We start from the raw sequence: 18,124 nt of genomic DNA on the forward strand, positions 1-18,124 counted from the left end.
TAACATATAATTCCTAAGAAAATTATTTTCAAATCAATTTATGAGTTAATTTGAAATTAATTATTTTAAAATTTATAAATTATTATTTGAGATAATGAATATAATTTTTTAAAATATTATATATAATTAAATATTAATATTTTTCTTTATAATTTTTAAACCCGTATATATCTAGAAATTATTTTATCAAAGTTTGTCTAAATTTTCATTTATTTTAAAATTTTACATCTCATTACATTAACTTTTCATATATTCATTTTTCTTACTCAATAAAGTATATTCATTTTTTATATTCTATAGAATCAAATTTATATTTAATTTATTTTAAAATAAAAAATAGAATTTGTTTCCCCTTTGAGGACAATAGGATTACCATGTAAATAATTTAAAGTGTTCATTCCTATATGTGAACTCTATTGAAAACATCCTATATTAGAACCAACAATATAGTTGTTTTTTATTTAATGAAAAAAGTTCAACGTAATTTATTCCACTGGTTATTTATATTATTATACAATCAACTTAATCACATTTAATTACATAATTCATTTCATTTGAATTATATTGTATTTTTTATGAATGTGTAGCGTAATTTTCTTTTTAGTCACCTAAATCAATTGTGTAAAAACTTGATGTATAATTTTCATAATAGTAAATTATGGGTGCGTTTGTTTGAGGTTATATAAAAATAATTTTTATTATAAAAAATTTAGAGATTATCTTTTACCAATTTAAAAAAAAAAAAGTTTTTTAACTTCTGTTTATTTACTATTATAAAAATAATTTAAAAATGATTTTTTTGTTTATTTACTATTATAAAAATGATTTAAAAATGATTTTTAACCTACAATTTTTCATTTATTTACTATACAAGTTTGTAAAAATATTTTTTTTAAAACTACGATGACTATTTCGTAGACACATTTAAAATTTGATCAATGTGATTGAGTACTCCTAAAAAACCAATAAATAAACACATACAAAAAAAAAAATAACGTAGAAAAATCGAAAAAGAGAACAAAGCTTACTAGATGAATACCCAGACGATGGTTACATCAAATGAGAAAACTAACAACGGTCGAAGGAGAACAAAATGGTCACGGAAGAAAAAAAACTTATTAAAATTAACGGAGGGCAATTTGAATTTTTCAAAATAAATTAAGGTAATGACATCATTTTCTATAATGAGTTAAGTTTCATGTTTTTTAATTGTTTCATTTTTTCTCTCTAATCTATTGCAAGAGACAAATGGCAGAACCTACTAGCTTTTCATTTTTAACCAAAAAATAATTTTTTAAAAAAGTCTAAAACAATACCCTTTAAATTTTACAAAATGATTTTTGACTTAAAAAAAATAAATCATGATTACTTTCAACGAAGAAAATATAAAAAAATACAAAAATCAACAAACAAATTATTTACGAAAAAAATATAATAGCAAGGTGATTATCCGTATTTAATTGTTTAACACGAGCTTCGTACTAATTAATTTTAAATGTTTTAATACTTTATAAAGAGAGCAGTTAGTTAACCAAAAAACAAATATTTACCTTAGAAAGAAGAGGGTAGTTTAGGTAATAAATCCGTATCTAAGGGCATTTCTGCTAGAGGCATTTCTAATTTTGGTCGCTCTAGACTCTCCACTGTTATTGTTAACACTTTGAAGGACACTGTCGCTTCCATTTTCCCCGTTTTCTCATCTAACATCGATTTTCCATTATTTCCTAATTTTCGATTTTGTGTCTTCCTTTGATTCCCAATTCAGCAACCAAGTAAGTAAGATTCCTCCCATTTTTTCAATTTTCTTTTTCTTTTGAGCTTTTAGGGTTTTAACTTACGTTAATAGATATGCTTATGTGAACCTGGATCGCGGTTGTGTTTTTAGGGTTTGTTTTCCTTTTGAAAATTTTCCGTTTGCGATGAAGATCGAGGAATTGGAAGATGCAGAGTGTAGTAGGGTTGAAGAAGAGAATTGTGACAGACAAATTGTTAGGGTTGACGCAAAAAGAGCGTTGGTTGGAGCAGGTGCACGGATCCTATTTTATCCAACACTTTTGTATAATGTGCTTCGTAATAAGATGGAAGCTGAGTTCAGATGGTGGGATCAAATTGACGAGGTTTTGCTTCTTTCTTCAACATTTTTTTTTTCATTTTGGATTTTCTTATTTAATTTATCTATTGAATAACCGTGGTTTTTATTGTTTTGAATTTGTGTAAGATGGTAATGAAAAAGTTGCTTTATTTGCTGAAAATGAATTAATGATATTTTGAAAGTGAATTATTTGATGGGGTGTTTGTGCTTTGAATGTTCTTTATGGCGTGCTTTGTTGTTTTACTAAACATTTGTTTTGTTCTTTATAGTTTTTGTTACTCGGAGCAGTCCCATTTCCTAAAGACGTTCCTCACTTGAAGAACCTTGGTGTTGGTGGTGTAATTACTTTGAATGAACCCTATGAAACTTTGGTACCTACGTCATTGTATCATGTAAGTGTTGTGTTATCCCTTTTTCTTTTTAGACTGTTGTGTGTTTGCATTTTGTGAGCTAATTGTATGTTATGGAGAAAAATTACTTGCTATTATTAGGAATTTGTGGAGTCTCTGATGTCCGGTCAAAGAGTATATCTAGTGGGTTTGTGTTAAGTTAATACAGGAATAATGAATCTATACATTAGCACACTAGTTTCATGACATCTTTGCTATGTTTGTTTTGTTTAAAACCATTTCTGACATCTTGTTTTGTTTGCTTGATTTGTTTCAGGCTCACGGGATTGATCATTTGGTAATTCCCACAAGGGATTATCTCTTTGCTCCCTCATTTGTGGATATCAGCAGGGCTGTGCAGTTCATTCATTGTGGGTTTTTTCATTTTTATTTAATTATTATGGGAAGGGGGGTAAATGCACCAATCATTGTGGTTCCTTGTTTTGTTGGTCCTGAAAAGCAGTTTTGCATGTGTGTGTGTCTTACCTTTGTATTTTGCGTACAGATAATGCAACTTGTGGTAAAACAACTTATGTTCACTGTAAAGCTGGGAGGGGGAGGAGTACAACAATTGTGCTTTGTTATCTGGTAAATTCATGATCATTCTGATTGATAGTTGTGGCAACAGTTGAAGCTTGAAGTGCTGATTGGTTTCCATGTGGTCTACTCGTGTTTTTCAGGTTGAATACAAGAACATGACACCTGCTGCTGCCCTGGAGTATGTGCGGTCTCGAAGACCTAGAGTGCTACTAGCACCATCACAGTGGAAGGTACAACTTAGTTTTATTTTATTAATGTTGTTGTTGTTGTTATTATTATTATTGTTGTTGTTGACCTTAATTTTAAAAGGCCAGTGACAGTGTGATACTTTATAACAATTGTTGTGCTTTTTTGTCATGATTTCTCTCCTTGGCATTCAGTTTTTGTATAACTTGTGCATGTATTGTAAGCAGGCTGTTCAAAACTATAACAAGCGAAGTTCTTGTCCTTTACCGTACTCTCCATCTGGGGACACAGTTCTAATAACCAAAGATGATCTTGAAGGCTATCATAGCACATCTGATACTAGTATGGAGCTGGCCGTTGTTCCTAAACCCATGATAGCAAGATTATCTTGCCTGTTTGCATCCTTGAAAGTATCTGGTAGTAGTGTACCAATGACAAGGCGGCTGCCAGTTTCAGAGTCACGTGCTTGCTAAGCCAGCTTGACACTGATGTGTCAAGCAGGTGGCCTGTACAGTAGATGATAATGGAAATAAGCGAATAATTTCCCACAAAGTCGGTGCAATTGTGTTACATGAAGAGAGGGTGCATAGAAAGAAAGATAGAGGGATGATGTTTACAGGTTAAGAAGGAACATCATGTAGTTATCTTGTACATATATTTGTTTTTTCATGTTTGTTAATCCATGTGTAATCCTTGTTCAAGTTTAAAGCATTATTGGTGTGAAATCAACAGGATTTGTCAGGTGGTGAGTAAATGGTTACTTGTCTTCATTGATGCAATTTCTTTGCAGTTGCCTAATTTGTACCATAGTTCAGCAGCCTGTGCTGATTGGTGCCCTCGTCTTATCTATTGCTTTATTTTCTATTGCACAAGAAAAACATCCAAATGGGTGTGTTGTTTAGATTTAGTTAAGTGCTCCTCTGTATAATGTGTCTGAAAACGCGTTTTAACTTCACTCCTTCCTATAATCAGTCCTATTAAACTGTGTTAACTTCACTCCTCACTTTAATCAGTCAGACTAAACTGTGTTAAGCAGGTCATAAGTAAGCTACAATGTTTTACTTGATTGAACGGGTTGAATTATTGTTTAATTATATCTATACTTGATCTTGAGTGACTGGTAGAACTGGCCGGTATTAGTCTAAGTGTATGTCTTTTTGTGAAGTTAAGCGATAGCTTTTTATTGAACGAGCAGCAGTCTTGCTCCTATAAATGTAGTAACAGGACTCATTCCATGTGCAGTTGAGTTTTGGAGTCAGTGAATGGAGTAATTAAATTTTGTTCAAATTGTTTAATTGTCAGCTTGTAAACCTGATACTCTTATTTTGCCTCGTCTCTACTTAGAGTTAACATTCAAAATGGAAGGAATGATTTGCTAAAATATTTGAAACTTGTAATCACTAGCTACTTCTGGTACGTTATCAAGTGGTCAGGTCCCTTGCAAAATATGAGGATTTGTACTTAATGTTGCATTGACACAAACCTAACCATTCACTTCTAAGGTATACTGATTAAAAAAAAAAAAAAATCATTGGAGCCACTATTTAGAAAGAAAAATATATCAAATACTATTTAACCAACGAACTCGTTCCTTTATCAAAAAACATAATTGAAAAAACTGATTATATAAAGCCACGTTTTGCAATATGAATCAGAGAGGCCCAACGGGAAGACTACCTAATGCCCTTGATTTAGTCTCTCAATCTTTTTTATTTAGGCCTATCGTCCAAGACCTCCAACAAAATGAAAATGCAAAAATGATATTATTCAGACTCAAATTTATGGCACTGAAGCTTCATACTAATGCGATACAGTCGCATATTCATCTTTTTTTTAGTGATTTTGAATTTTAAGTAAAAAAAAAAAGAAACTATTGTGATGCAGTGATTCTTTGATATATAAGTGCCAAAATAATTTGACTAAAAAATGCAAAAATAATTAAAATACTCTAAACTCTTTGACTGAAAATATCTTCACTTTAAATTTTTTTAAGCTCTCACATATGATGGGCTGGCTTTCTATGAAGTTTTTTTTTACTCAACCATGGTTCAAATGTTGTAATTTAAGCATTTCCCTAAAAAATTACACCATATTAAGTGAAAGCATACAAACAATGATATTTAGAATAAAAAATTAGGAATTTTGAATAGAACAAAAATTAACGAGTAGACTTTATTTGGTCATATTTAAAAATAGCATAACTCAAATTTAGCTTGAAAGTTGTTAAGGGGTCAAAATCCTACATAATTAATAAATGCAATATATTTTTAGAATTAAAAATAAAGAAATGAAATGCAAAGTGGGGTCTACTATAAAATAGAAGCAGATACAATGTTGGGCCCCATGTGGAAGAATATAAAAAAGGTGGATAGGAGGCAAGTTATATTCGTCCTTGCACTATACCACCATTCCTCCTGCGACTTCTTTATGGGACCAAATCTCTCTCTCTCTCTCTCTGGCATACCAAGAAGCCATGAATAAAATTGCTACTACAATATATCTCTATATATTTATGCTCCCTTCAAAAGCATCCAAAATCTTCCATAAAAGTATAACAACTGAATATCACCTTTTTTAGGTGTTCTTTAAATTTTGAATAGAATGTGGAAAGGTATATTTTCAATTTCCAATTAACCTATCATCTTATTCTATTGTTGTTTACTTTAATTAGAATATCAATAAGATTACTAACAATATTTTAAAGATATTCTCCAAGCATTTGATGTAAAAGATCCATAGCTATAGGTATCATTAAAATATCTTGTTTCACATGCATGATCATGCATACACATAGGAAATAATAATATAATAATAAAAAATAGGAAATAAATATATTAATGAAATATATATAATAATGGGATCTCTTAATTTCTCATATACATGCATTGAGGGAATTAGTCATAGAATATGAGTTAATTTAAAGTATACATATTATTTAAAAAGATCCTGACATATGTAAAAGAACCTAAAAAGTTTATTCTTGTCTTCTATTTCTCTATTCAATATTCCCACATATCTTTAACTATTATTCTCTTAAGAAACAACTATGAAGTTACCCTTCTCTTCATATCTTGATTTTTTAGCTTTATTGCATGCATGTTACATGTCCAATTCGAAACTACTATACTATAGACCAAAGCTAATAATACAGAAGGAAATTAAAAGTTGGAATCTAACGCAGAATAAAGCAATAAAGATGTATTGTGTATGTCTCCTAGCTAGTACCACACTCTCTTTTCTCAAAGAAAAAAAAAATTAGAAAATTAAAAGAACCTTGGCTATAAAATGTAACTACTACTTGTGTTGTAGTATTCAAAATTAAAGATTACATGAAAATATTCGATAAGAAATTTGAAATCAGTTCCCACTTTTTATGAAAGCATTTCAAGATCGAGAAGTAATGCATGCAAGTTAGAAAAATCATTAATAATAATTAATTATTTAAAAACAAAAAAAAAGTTAGCGTTGATGTTTTAAACACATAGAGTACGTACCCTTTGGTCAGTGAACGGAAGGGACCCATAAAAACTAAAAGATGTTATTGAAACTCATCTCCTAAAGTTAAATTTCTTTTTATGACGCAAACAAGTAAAAGCTCCAAGGAACTAGCGATTCATTTGCTGCAGCTTCCAGTACAAAGAATAATGCATGTTTATATATATTCATACTTATTAAATTAAATTAGTTCGTTGCATCCGTATTTTATTAAAAATTATATACAAAGAAATACTAAAAGGGTATACATTTATGTTTATGAAATACCGAGTTTGGATACATTGATTGACGTAAAGATTGAAGTACTCCTTGTATTCCTTTTAATAAATTTTTGCTTATAAAAGAGACATATTATTCACACATGTTGGTCTCAGTGGTAAGAAATTTGATTCTCTTTCTATATAAATAAGTGTTTGAAAAACTAACATTAGAGATCAATTTAGGTGGTAGAATTATCGGAATTGAAAAGCTATGAAATTCATCTCTAATTCGATTGCAAATTAAGTATTAGAGAAGCTAAAATTAGACTTCAATTTCGTTATTTTGACTCCTTTAATTTTTGTTGGTAAATCATCTTTTTGGTTTAACAAGTGTTTGGTTCTATGAAAAGATCAATTTTTATTTTGGTTTTTGTGCTAGGAGTAATTTTTTTGTTTTAGCGTTGTCATGCAAAAATTTCTTTTGTTTTCATTTTTTTTTTATAATTAAGCAAAATATTATTAAAATGAATATATAAGGTAGTTCAACTCGTACATTAAAAAATGCAATCCAAACCCCGTATCATAGTTAGAATACATCTCTATCCAATTTATACCAAGGGTCGCAAGAAAAATTTATTTGATTTTCATCTATTTAAAATCTAAACTAGTATTTTTGTTCACTAAAAAAAATTAGTGATATTTTTTGCGTTCGCTTCCTTAGAGTGTAAGCAAGGGGGGTAGGGTTTGAGTTTGATCAAACATTATGTTTTTTTGGGCTATTTGAAAAGAAAGAAACAAATATGATTTATCATTGTAGAACATATATTAATTAAGATCTAGTAGAAAAATTAGAACAAACGCTCAAAATACGTCTCCTTTTCCATCACTATAATTTAGTGATAAAATAAGGGACACTTTCATATTTTCTCCTAATTTTGTTATGTTGATTTAATATTTTTTAGTACTAACTAATTAATGTAAAACTCAATTAATTATCTATCTTAATTTTTAATATATAATTTATAAAAATAGATTTCAACTATATTTGTATGTTAAGTATAAAAGATTGGAGTTTGTTGATATATTAAATTAAATAATTTTGAAATTTGAATATATAGTTTGAAACAATATTAAAGGAGGCACCTCGGTTGTTGAAATTCCTGCTCTTGTTGAGGTTCCACGTGAAGTTCTTGATAATATATATATTCTAAAAGAGAAAGCTAAAGTTACACGATTCTTCTCCAATCTTTAAAAAAACGACAAAAAGATAGTTTGGTACAAATGAATATATATGTTTTACGAAAATGCTTATAATCAATCACATGAAAATTTGTCCAATCATAAAGATGTTTGGATGGTGTAGAGAATGTTAGAATACATAATTAACTCAACAACATATATATGGTTATAAATAAAAGGCAACAACATATTGTTTGCAATATGCACAAACTCATTGGTGTATAAACTATTTTTTTGATGTAAAATTACAAAGATCTTAATAATAATATTAATAGTAATGTAGTGATGATTTTCATGCAATGCAATATTTAAAGTTTGGAGAGTCTTAGGTCGTTCTCCCTGAATGTGATGTCACGAGGGAGAGCAGCTTTTTCTTTTTTGTTTCTTTTCCCTTTTGTTCTTTGTGACTTTGTTTCCAAGTTGTTGTTGTTGTTCCGATGGTGAGAATGAGAAGCACCGAAGTGTATAGGTAGGTGATTGGAAAAGAAATGAAGAAGAAAATGATATTGATATGATGATGAATAGTTGAGGTATGGTTGAAGCATGAATGATTTTGTCTGAGTGAGTCATGATTGATGGTTGGGATTGTGAGGGTCAACTGGCCAGTAAGATGAGTATTTCAACCATTCAGCTTCTTGTGTGTTTGTGATTGATGCTTCCTGCAATTCATTCATTCATCATGACACAGAAAACAATGCAATATTGGAAATTCAGTGTCCCTTCTCTTTCTCTTTCTCTTTCTCTTTCTCTTTTTCCACATGATATAGTCAAAAATAGATAGATGATTGTGTTTTCTTTATGCAAAAGTACCTCTTTGATATCAGAAGAAGATGATGTGCATCCCATAATGACTTCCTCCAAACAAGAAGCAGACCTTCCACTTCCACCTATTTTATGCTGCTGCTGCTGCTGCTGCAACCATTCATTCATTGCACTACTTAATTAATTAAGTTCTATAAACCTACTAATCAAAATATATATATATATATACATACCTGGAAATGATCATTTTGGAGCATTATTGTTGAGACATGGTAAGAATTGTCATCAAGAATGATGGAAGTGTGGTGGAGAGGTGGTGGAGATATGATAGTTGAGATTGGATTGGAAGGCCTACTCATATGGAAAGATGTGGTTGCATTAATCTGCTCATGTTCATGTTCATCACATCTTCCTGATGCTTGTTGAATTTCTCTTCCTCTACAACTTTCTCCTATTCCAACCTACAATCAAAATTATGTTAAGTTTTCTTAGGTGGGTAAATAAGTCTTTGGTGGTTGGCTACTGACACTGATTTATCATTTTTTGCTGTGTATGCAAGCAACCAATGGTTATTAATTATTAATTTCATTTCAAATTTCATATAATTTTATAAACTTAATAATGTACTATATATAGCTGCAAGTGAAACATCAATTTCATTGCTTTACATGAAATGAAATATATGTATGTACCTCATCGAAGCTTTTTCGAAAAGGAATGAATCCAAAATGATCATTTTTAAGGTGTTGAATATCCAAGGAAGAAGTGAAATTTGTTAAAGGAGTTGGAACAGCAGACATTTCATCTCTATGATTATGATTAATGTGATGAACAATTTCCTTAGAAGAATTAGAACAACTTCCACTTCCACTATCTCTTCTACCTTCAATTGCTTCACCATTAATATTTGTAACACTTTTATGATCAGACCAATTACACTGTCTTGGTTGAGTCTGATAGAATATCTTTGACACAACAAGTTCACCTTCTTTTTCCTCTTCATGTTGTCCTAAATGGTATTGATGCATCACCCAGTTCGTCTTTTCAGGTTTTCGATTCTTCCCGAAATTAGTGTAGAGGACTAGAATTTTCTTACAACCTTTTTGTTTTCCATTCACCATAACAGGTCTTGTTTTACCAGTTTTGTGCCATCTTGTTTCTCCTCCTGTATTTCCTTGTATGTCACATTCTTCTGTTTGAATTTTTCTCCTTTTTCTTGTTCCTGTTGTATATGCCTTTGATGGTCTATGGAAAAAGTGTCTGCTTAATCCATCTCTTGTCACACCTGATTTTTTTTTATTCAAAGTTAGGTCACTTAATTAATTAGGTGAACTATACATATACTACAAATATTTCAACTTTATTAATTTCTTATAAATATCTAAGAAATTATAAAATAAAAATATCAAAACACACAAAAACCTAACTGGTGCATGTTTATATTTGCTAAAAGATGTATTGAATATAAAAATAGACCTGGGAGTTTTTCAGGATGGGTGTAACAAATACCATCTTCTCCTTCAATAGTGAGAATGAATTCATCAATCAAAGGGTGTGATTTGATATTATTTTTGGACTCAACTTTGGCTTCAAGATGTTCAATGAGTTCTTGATCTGTTGGATCAAATTTCACTCCTGCTGGTAGACCTAGCCAATCCTGTACATATTGAAATTTTCAAATTAACAAAAAAAAAAAGCAATTAAAGGGAGCATAGAGTTCAAAATAAGAAGAATATTAAAGAAAAAAAAGAGAGAATATAATAAAAAGAAAGAAAAAAAAAAGATGAAAACTAACTTTAGTAATAGGTAGCTAGATAACTAAATTAAATTAAAAAAAAAAATGTGAAGTTATGATTCTTTGTTGATAAATTAATGTGAAAGGCTTATAGTTGAAGGGAAGAATATTTAGGTATTTTGATATATACGTACCGGCTTGCCACCTTGATCAAACTTGTGTCCACAACCAGGGCACTGTTTGGATCCACACAATTGATGTTCTTCAAGCTTTGCATCTATTAGATCAGAGCAAGTTACGTTGCTCATCTTATTCATCATCTTTTTTCTTGATGAAACTTTATTAATATAATAATAACCTCTTCTTCTATTGAAAATAATCCAACACAACTTAGCATATCCCTACAAGTTTCATGATTTTAGCTCAAATTAATTTTCCTACAAATAAAAATCATAGACAAATTACGTACCTTTGATCATATAGAAATTAATAACTCTCAAGAAGCATGTATATATGTTGTGATGTGACTAAATAAAATGAATGAATTTGTAGAGGATAAGGATGAGAGTATAAGGAGTTAGTTACTTACAAGGAAAGTGAAGAAAAATTAATATTATGAAATGAAGGAAAAAGAGAGAAGAAATTGTAAGTGTTAGAATAAGATTGGAAGGGTAGTAGATATAAACTAAGGTGCTTTAAACATGGAATAAAACACCAGAATTTGCTCTCTACTTTTTTAGTCTTTAACTGAAGATAGTGAGAGAGAGAAAAATTGAATAAAGGAAAAGTTGTTTGTTTCTTCACTCACTCACACATACAACCATACCTTTATTTCTTTGATGATTATATAATATAATTTGTGACAAAAGAATGAGAGAGAAACACTACAAACAAAATTAAACCCGGTTGGGTTTTTCTTACTAAAGCAAACTTCACAATATATATCACACACTATTATGTTGTACCTTCATGTTTACGAAATAAAATATAAATAAAAAGTAGCCGTATTTAAGTAATCAAATACATGTATCTTTTACTTATACTTTACTCTACAGACAGTATTTACTCATTATGTATATTGCTGTCACTCCTGTATTTTTATTTGAAGGATAAAGATGCATCATTTTCTTTTTGGTACATACGTAATTTTTAGTTCCGTAAAAAATCTTGAGAAATAATTATAAAAATAATATAATATTTCAATTTTAATTTAATTATCAAATATTAATATTATATCATAAATTCAAATTAAAGATTTTACAATTATGTGAATTTTTTTATAATATTTATTATATCTTCTATAGATTAAAATAATTAATAAAAGATATACAACAAACACGTGATAAAAGAATTATAAACTGTTTTTTTTATAAATAAAATTATTATTTGAACCTGTATGTAGAATAAACCCCAAAACAGCTACAGAGATGTTACTAAGTAATCAAACAATATACAATTATACATGTTAGGAAAAGAAACGAGAATACAATTCATGCTGAGTGGAGTAATTAATTAAACTTCATTCATTTATTATATTGTCACATGTACTTTATGATTCAGAATTTAAATATGCTTGTATATCTAGATCACTTGTAGTTATGTGCCTATCTAAAAAAAGATGATCACAACAAGAAAAAGCCTTATTTCATTCTAGAAAATAAAATTAAATACATCAAATTTTTAATTACGTTTTTTTTTAATATTTTATTACTGGAAAAGTATTTTCAAAAGATATTCTTCAGAGTAAATACAATTGTTTTATAAAAAAACTAATGTTTCTAAGTAGTATAGTCCTCATAAATTTGTCATTTCCAAGAATAAATAAAATTAACAATACATTTTTTAATATAATTTTGATAAAAATTCACACGAGTTTTATTAAATTAATATGAAAACTACATGATTTAATATAATATATGTAAATTCTAACTAACTAAAAAAAATGTGTTCAAAATTATACATTAAAAAGAACGTTGTTAGCATTCCTCGCCCTTAATTAAGTACAATCGAATAACATTTTTAAACAAGTGCATACACTAATTAATCTCTTTGAGAATTTAAATGCATTTTTCAATGACAAAATATATATTAATAACAAAGTAAATATAAAATGAACACAAATTTTAAGTAATGAAAACGTGTCTACAAATTAAACGTGGCGCCTCAATTTCTCATTTTCGGTTTTCACGGTTATACTAGATCAGTATTTTTACTAGTAAAAACACACTTGAATTAATACCTATCAATGTTGCAAAGCTTGGAGCATATATAAAGTAATAAATATACAGTCTAATTATTTTCAAAGAACCGATTAATGTAAGATGTAATGTTTATATATTTATTACACAAAATGTTTGTTGTAGAGAGAGAGAAAAACCAGGGATAAAAATAGGGGGAAAAGGATGATAGAAACTCACATGGGTTTTGAGCTGGAGTGGTGATCATTATGCTTTTGGCATGAATGTTTTGTACACAACACACACACACAACGCAGGAAGAGAGAGATATTAATACTATTTGGAGGTTGCTTGATAATCAAGTAAAATAAGCAAGTGTACTTGATGGACCACCACCTCTTCTAATTATAAGATCTTATATTTGTTATATAAATTACGATGTTAAAATATTGATTAATATTATCAAATAAAGATCCTATAAAAATAAATAATTACTGTATTTTTAAGCAAATAATTTATTGTTCAACACGTCATAAAATAAACATTAAATTACTATTTTGGTTTTTTGAGTTATTTTTATATTTTATTTTGATTTTTTAAGATTTGTTCATTTTATTTTAGTTTTTTAAATTATAAATTGATGTTAGATAATTTGGTTAATCAAAGTAGTTTTTATTCTATTTTAATCGTATAAATTATGAACGTTATAGATCATGATTCTCTAACTTACAAAATTTAGATTATTTAATTACTTAAATTATAATATTAGATTATATTAAAAATATCAAAATATACAACTTTTGTAAATTAAAAGAATGAAAATGTTTATTGTTTATAATTTAAGAGATGAAATTTCCTTTAAAATATATTAATTTTTAAATATATAAATGAAAAAAAACGTAATAAAAAAAGTAGATCGCAAATTTCATCTAACAAAAATTAGTCATTACGAAAACCAATAACACTATCAAGAGTGTGTTATATTATTTTCGTAAAATAATCATTTTTGAATGTTTGTGTTTATTTGTTACAGTATTTAAAAAATTGCTTAAAATTGATAAATTATTTTTAATAGCTTTTAACAAAAATCAATTTTTACAATAGCTTCTAATAGTTTTAAAAAAAAAATAAAAATAATCTCTACATAATAAAATACTAAAATTACTTTTGCTATAATCTATTATACTCTTTAAAAAAATTAAATTAATTTGATGACAATATTAAAAAATTAAAGAGTGATAAAAATATCACATATTTACTTCTCACAAAACAAAATACTAACAATACAAATATTTTACTGATTTCTAACTTTAACCTTTGTTAAAAAAACACTTTGCTCCTTGAGTTATTTCTATTCCGAAGTCATGTAAAGTATGAATAGACAACTTACAATGTGTTTTGATATTTTAAATAATATAAAAATAAAGAAATGAGCCTCAGCATCATGTGGGTCCTACATCAGCATGAAAAATCTTTGGCCCTCATAAAGTATCTTAGTCAGATGATGGTTAGCCTTCACGTTTATAACTAATTTTTTAGTGCAGTCAAGAGAAAAAAATCATGGAGGGGCCCTTTGATGTTGTTTGCAGTATAAATATATAGATGGCTATGATTGTCCCTTTCTCTTTGCAAATTGCAAGGTTTGATTTTTTTATTTTATTTTAGGGAGCTAATTAAGTAAATTAATGAGAGCCGGGATCTTAATTTTCACCTAAAAATATCAGAGTCCTAAGGAATATATATTATCTTATCTTAAGGGGATCTTATATCTAAGAGAAATTTGGATGGACCTAGCAAATTAGCAAAAGCAACAAAAATAATTCCGCTTGTATATTTCAAATTTGACACATTTCTCTTTTCAAAAATTTTAAGTACAAATAAAAAATAATATGGTCTAAAGATAAAAGATACCTATTAAATTCAATAGGTTATACATTGAATTCACACAAAGTAAATTGTTTCTAAGTGTTTAATAAATTATAAAGTATTTCATATTTTAAATTGGAGCATCATTTTTCACTTTATATTTTTTATTTTATTTATCGTCTTTGTATATATTTTTTTGTCTTATTTTAGTGTTTGTTTGATTTAAATTGAAATAACAATTCTTATCTATTACAGATTCAATTAATAATTTAATTATATATTTAAAAGTATAAATATTTTGGTCAATTTATTTATCATATTTATTAATATATTTCAAATTTATGTTATTAACTCTGAGTATTTTGAATTTGTTCACATTTATCCTTTTCAGTTTTTGTAGATATCAGTTAAAATTAATGAATATTTTTTTTGTAAAAAATAATGAAAATAAGAGAACTAAATTGCTTTAACTATCCATTTAAATTGATTTATTATACTAACCAACCGAAGGAGCCCACATATCTTAACATAGCTCTATATATCTTCTCCGTATTCATTCCACCAACCTTGTTTGCAATTGCATTACATAAATATTCTCTGTTTATGATATTTGTCAATATTATACTAGTATATGGTTTGTTTGTGACACAGTGATCCAAGGAATATAATCCGTTATACTAATTTAAGGTGTTATACTAGAAAAGAAGAGATTTAATTTTATACACATCCAAATATTCTAAATACACAGCCAAAAACAATTCAACCATACTCTTGTTTCCGCATAATTCATCTTTAAGGATATTTCTTTCTTTTTTATGACAAGTTTAAGGATATTTCTTAGAGTACAACTTATGGTACGGTGGATATGTATATTCCACATTACAAATTTTGCAAACGAAGATTTGTCTATTACAATTTAGTATTTTTTTAAAATCAGAATTACAACTTAGTTTATTTACCAACAATTCTTGCAATTGTACTGTATATTTTTTTTTTGTTAACTCTCTGATTATTATGGACAAAAGGACTTTGACAATCTAGAGTAGTTTGTCCTATAAATAAGTAAAATATAATCAAAAATTAGTTCAATTAAAAATTAAATTCAAATTCTTTAAAATAATTTATTTTTAATTAGAATTCATTAACTATTTAAGAATAATCAATTTGATTAGTCACACGTTACGGGTATGAAGTTCTTCTCAACCTAAATGTTTATTATTGTCATGTATCATAATGCGGAGCAAAAAAATATGATATCATGAGGGTTATTATGAAATAAGTATAAAGTAATTATGTCTTCAAAAAATAAAATTACAAAGTAATTATTTTGTCACATAAACAACATGATCTCATTTCATATCTCATATAATTAAGTATATCATATATGGTTATTAGTAGTAGCTATAAAAGTTAGGCTAAATTACATCTGTGATCTCTTAACTTAATTTCAGGTAACGTATTAGTTCTTTATCTTTTTTTTTTTTTTCGACTTGGTCCTTTATTTTAATTTTAAGTGACAATTTGATATTTTATGTTTTAAAATTTCAACAATGTTATCCTTTTTTATACAAAAATTCAAACAAAACTCATAAAATTAATTATATTATTCAATATAATACAAATTTCATCAAATTCGTAACGCAAATCTTGAAATAAACTCATATTTTCATACTTTATTTGATATTGTTAGGAATAAATGACTAAATCGAGAGAGAAAAAAAAGATAAAGAACTAAAATGTTAACTGAAATTAAGTTAAAAGACCACAGATGATATTTAGCCTAAAAGTTACTTAGACCTAGGAACACTTAATAAATTAATCACTTAAAAATTTAAAATTAGGTTTAACTATAATTTTGATTATCTTATTTTCACTAATCCATGCAATTGGTACTTCATTTTAAAATCCAATAATTCTGGTATATTATTTATATTTTTTAACCAAAAATTTATGATGTGATATATTTTAAACGATGTAAGATATAATACGATAATGTTGAATGATTAGTACCTATGAAATTGAAATAAAATTATCTAAAATCTTCAATTTTAACTTTATGAAATTATTCATTTTTGTTTAATAATATATAAATAATTAATGCATATAAATAGTTTCACGTCTTGAGTTAGTATGTCACATTAATTAAAAGATTTTAAATCTCTATTTTTTAATTAAAAAATCTGAAAGAAATACTAAAACTGTCGAATTTTAAAAAATGAACACCAATGATGAGAATTGGTGAAAATAATAGACCAAAATTACAATTATACCTAAAAAATAATTTTTATATGGAATAATAATTAATGAGCGCAAATGTTGAAAATAGGCAATAAATTTCTGTAAAGGGCATAAATTAATTTCAACTTTGATATAGAAAAGATGATGGCCTATGAAAAAATTGATCCACTTATTTGTTTTGGTATGGACATTCCTTGTGAAGTTTAATTCTTTATTGGGCGAAAGGTATTGAAATATTTACCGCTACATTAGGATGGAGCACTCAACTAAGGCATTCTTTTCTTCTATTAGTGAGATCTCTAATAGTGTATGACATTGTGACCTGATGGAGTAATTCGTGGGTAAGAACTTTGTATGTCTCTCCAAAAGAATGAAATTAATTGGCAAGTACAGAGGTGGGTATGACCACTGATAATTTAGATAAGAATGATGTTGATTGGTTAATATTATCTTATAATAATTGAATTGATTATTATAATTGCTAGATTTCTTCAATTTTACTCGTCAAAATGTTGTTTTGACCAATTGGACCCAAGCTACCTTCTTCTCGGGCCAGCTTGGGAATAAGTTACAGCAAAAGTAAGAAAATATCTCAGTCCTTACTAAACATATTATTGGGCAGGAAAATGCTAGAATATATTTTCGGCTACAGTAACGATGCTTATATTTTTCTGTAAAAAAAATTATGCTTATACAATATCTAAATAAGTAAATATAATTTCAAGTATTTTTTTTCAATTTTTTAATTCACTGGCTATGTTTAACGAGCGATAATGAATAACTTGCAATATCAATGAATAGTGGAATGTAGGTGGGTTGTTAAATAGGTTTGTTAAATTGTTGATTCCCACGAGATATATGAGAAATTTTATGTAATATCAATTATCTTCGTTACCATCTAAGATGACCTGATAATCTACATAGAGGAAAGGAAAAATCATCCGATCAATGCAAACATCAAATGTATGAGTTTGTTAAGAACAAAAATATTTGCACAGGCCTTATGAGATAAAAAATAAAACTTGTACTGTATAACAATCAGTTACAATAAATTTAGTGTTTTATCTTATGTTGAATATGTAAGAAACGAAAATATTTGACTTAAAATACTTTAAATTATTTTTTTTAATATAATTGAACCTATCTTGCAAATAGATCATCCCATAACTGTAATCATCATAAAATCTGAAAAAATGCAAGCAAAG

At 27.6% G+C, this 18,124-nt stretch overlaps 2 protein-coding genes across 8 annotated transcripts; one reads left to right on the plus strand and one right to left on the minus strand.

The window, feature by feature from the left end:
• The first annotated feature begins 1,606 nt into the window (after nt 1-1,606).
• Nucleotides 1,607-3,977, plus strand: LOC101489647 (phosphatidylglycerophosphate phosphatase PTPMT2). 2 transcript variants are annotated; one of them, XM_004503445.4, is made up of 7 exons: nt 1,607-1,772; nt 1,886-2,117; nt 2,362-2,484; nt 2,759-2,852; nt 2,987-3,069; nt 3,162-3,251; nt 3,435-3,977. In XM_004503445.4, the coding sequence occupies exons 2-7, from the start codon at nt 1,920-1,922 to the stop codon at nt 3,678-3,680; spliced, it is 834 nt and encodes a 277-aa protein (XP_004503502.1). In that variant the 5' UTR covers nt 1,607-1,772; nt 1,886-1,919; the 3' UTR covers nt 3,681-3,977. The 2 variants fall into 2 exon arrangements, with proteins under 2 accessions (XP_004503502.1, XP_012572096.1); XM_012716642.3 differs by having other exon boundaries at nt 1,637-1,776.
• A 4,213-nt stretch (nt 3,978-8,190) lies between these two features.
• NAC45 (NAC domain-containing protein) lies at nt 8,191-13,072 on the minus strand. Of its 6 annotated transcripts, none has more exons than XM_073369708.1 (7): nt 13,056-13,072; nt 10,833-11,039; nt 10,380-10,560; nt 9,596-10,188; nt 9,137-9,364; nt 8,952-9,053; nt 8,191-8,800 (listed from the first exon to the last, which is right to left on the minus strand). In XM_073369708.1, the coding sequence occupies exons 2-7, from the start codon at nt 10,956-10,958 to the stop codon at nt 8,708-8,710; spliced, it is 1,323 nt and encodes a 440-aa protein (XP_073225809.1). In that variant the 5' UTR covers nt 10,959-11,039; nt 13,056-13,072; the 3' UTR covers nt 8,191-8,707. The 6 variants fall into 6 exon arrangements, with proteins under 6 accessions (XP_073225809.1, XP_073225808.1, XP_027191230.1 ...); XM_073369707.1 differs by lacking the exon at nt 13,056-13,072 and adding an exon at nt 11,465-11,483; XM_027335429.2 differs by lacking the exon at nt 13,056-13,072 and adding an exon at nt 11,228-11,456 and having other exon boundaries at nt 8,952-9,050.
• Nucleotides 13,073-18,124: the final 5,052 nt, after the last annotated feature.

This window comes from Cicer arietinum, chromosome 6 (genome assembly GCF_000331145.2).
Source record: "Cicer arietinum cultivar CDC Frontier isolate Library 1 chromosome 6, Cicar.CDCFrontier_v2.0, whole genome shotgun sequence".
In the NCBI taxonomy this organism is placed as follows: Eukaryota; Viridiplantae; Streptophyta; class Magnoliopsida; order Fabales; family Fabaceae; genus Cicer; species Cicer arietinum.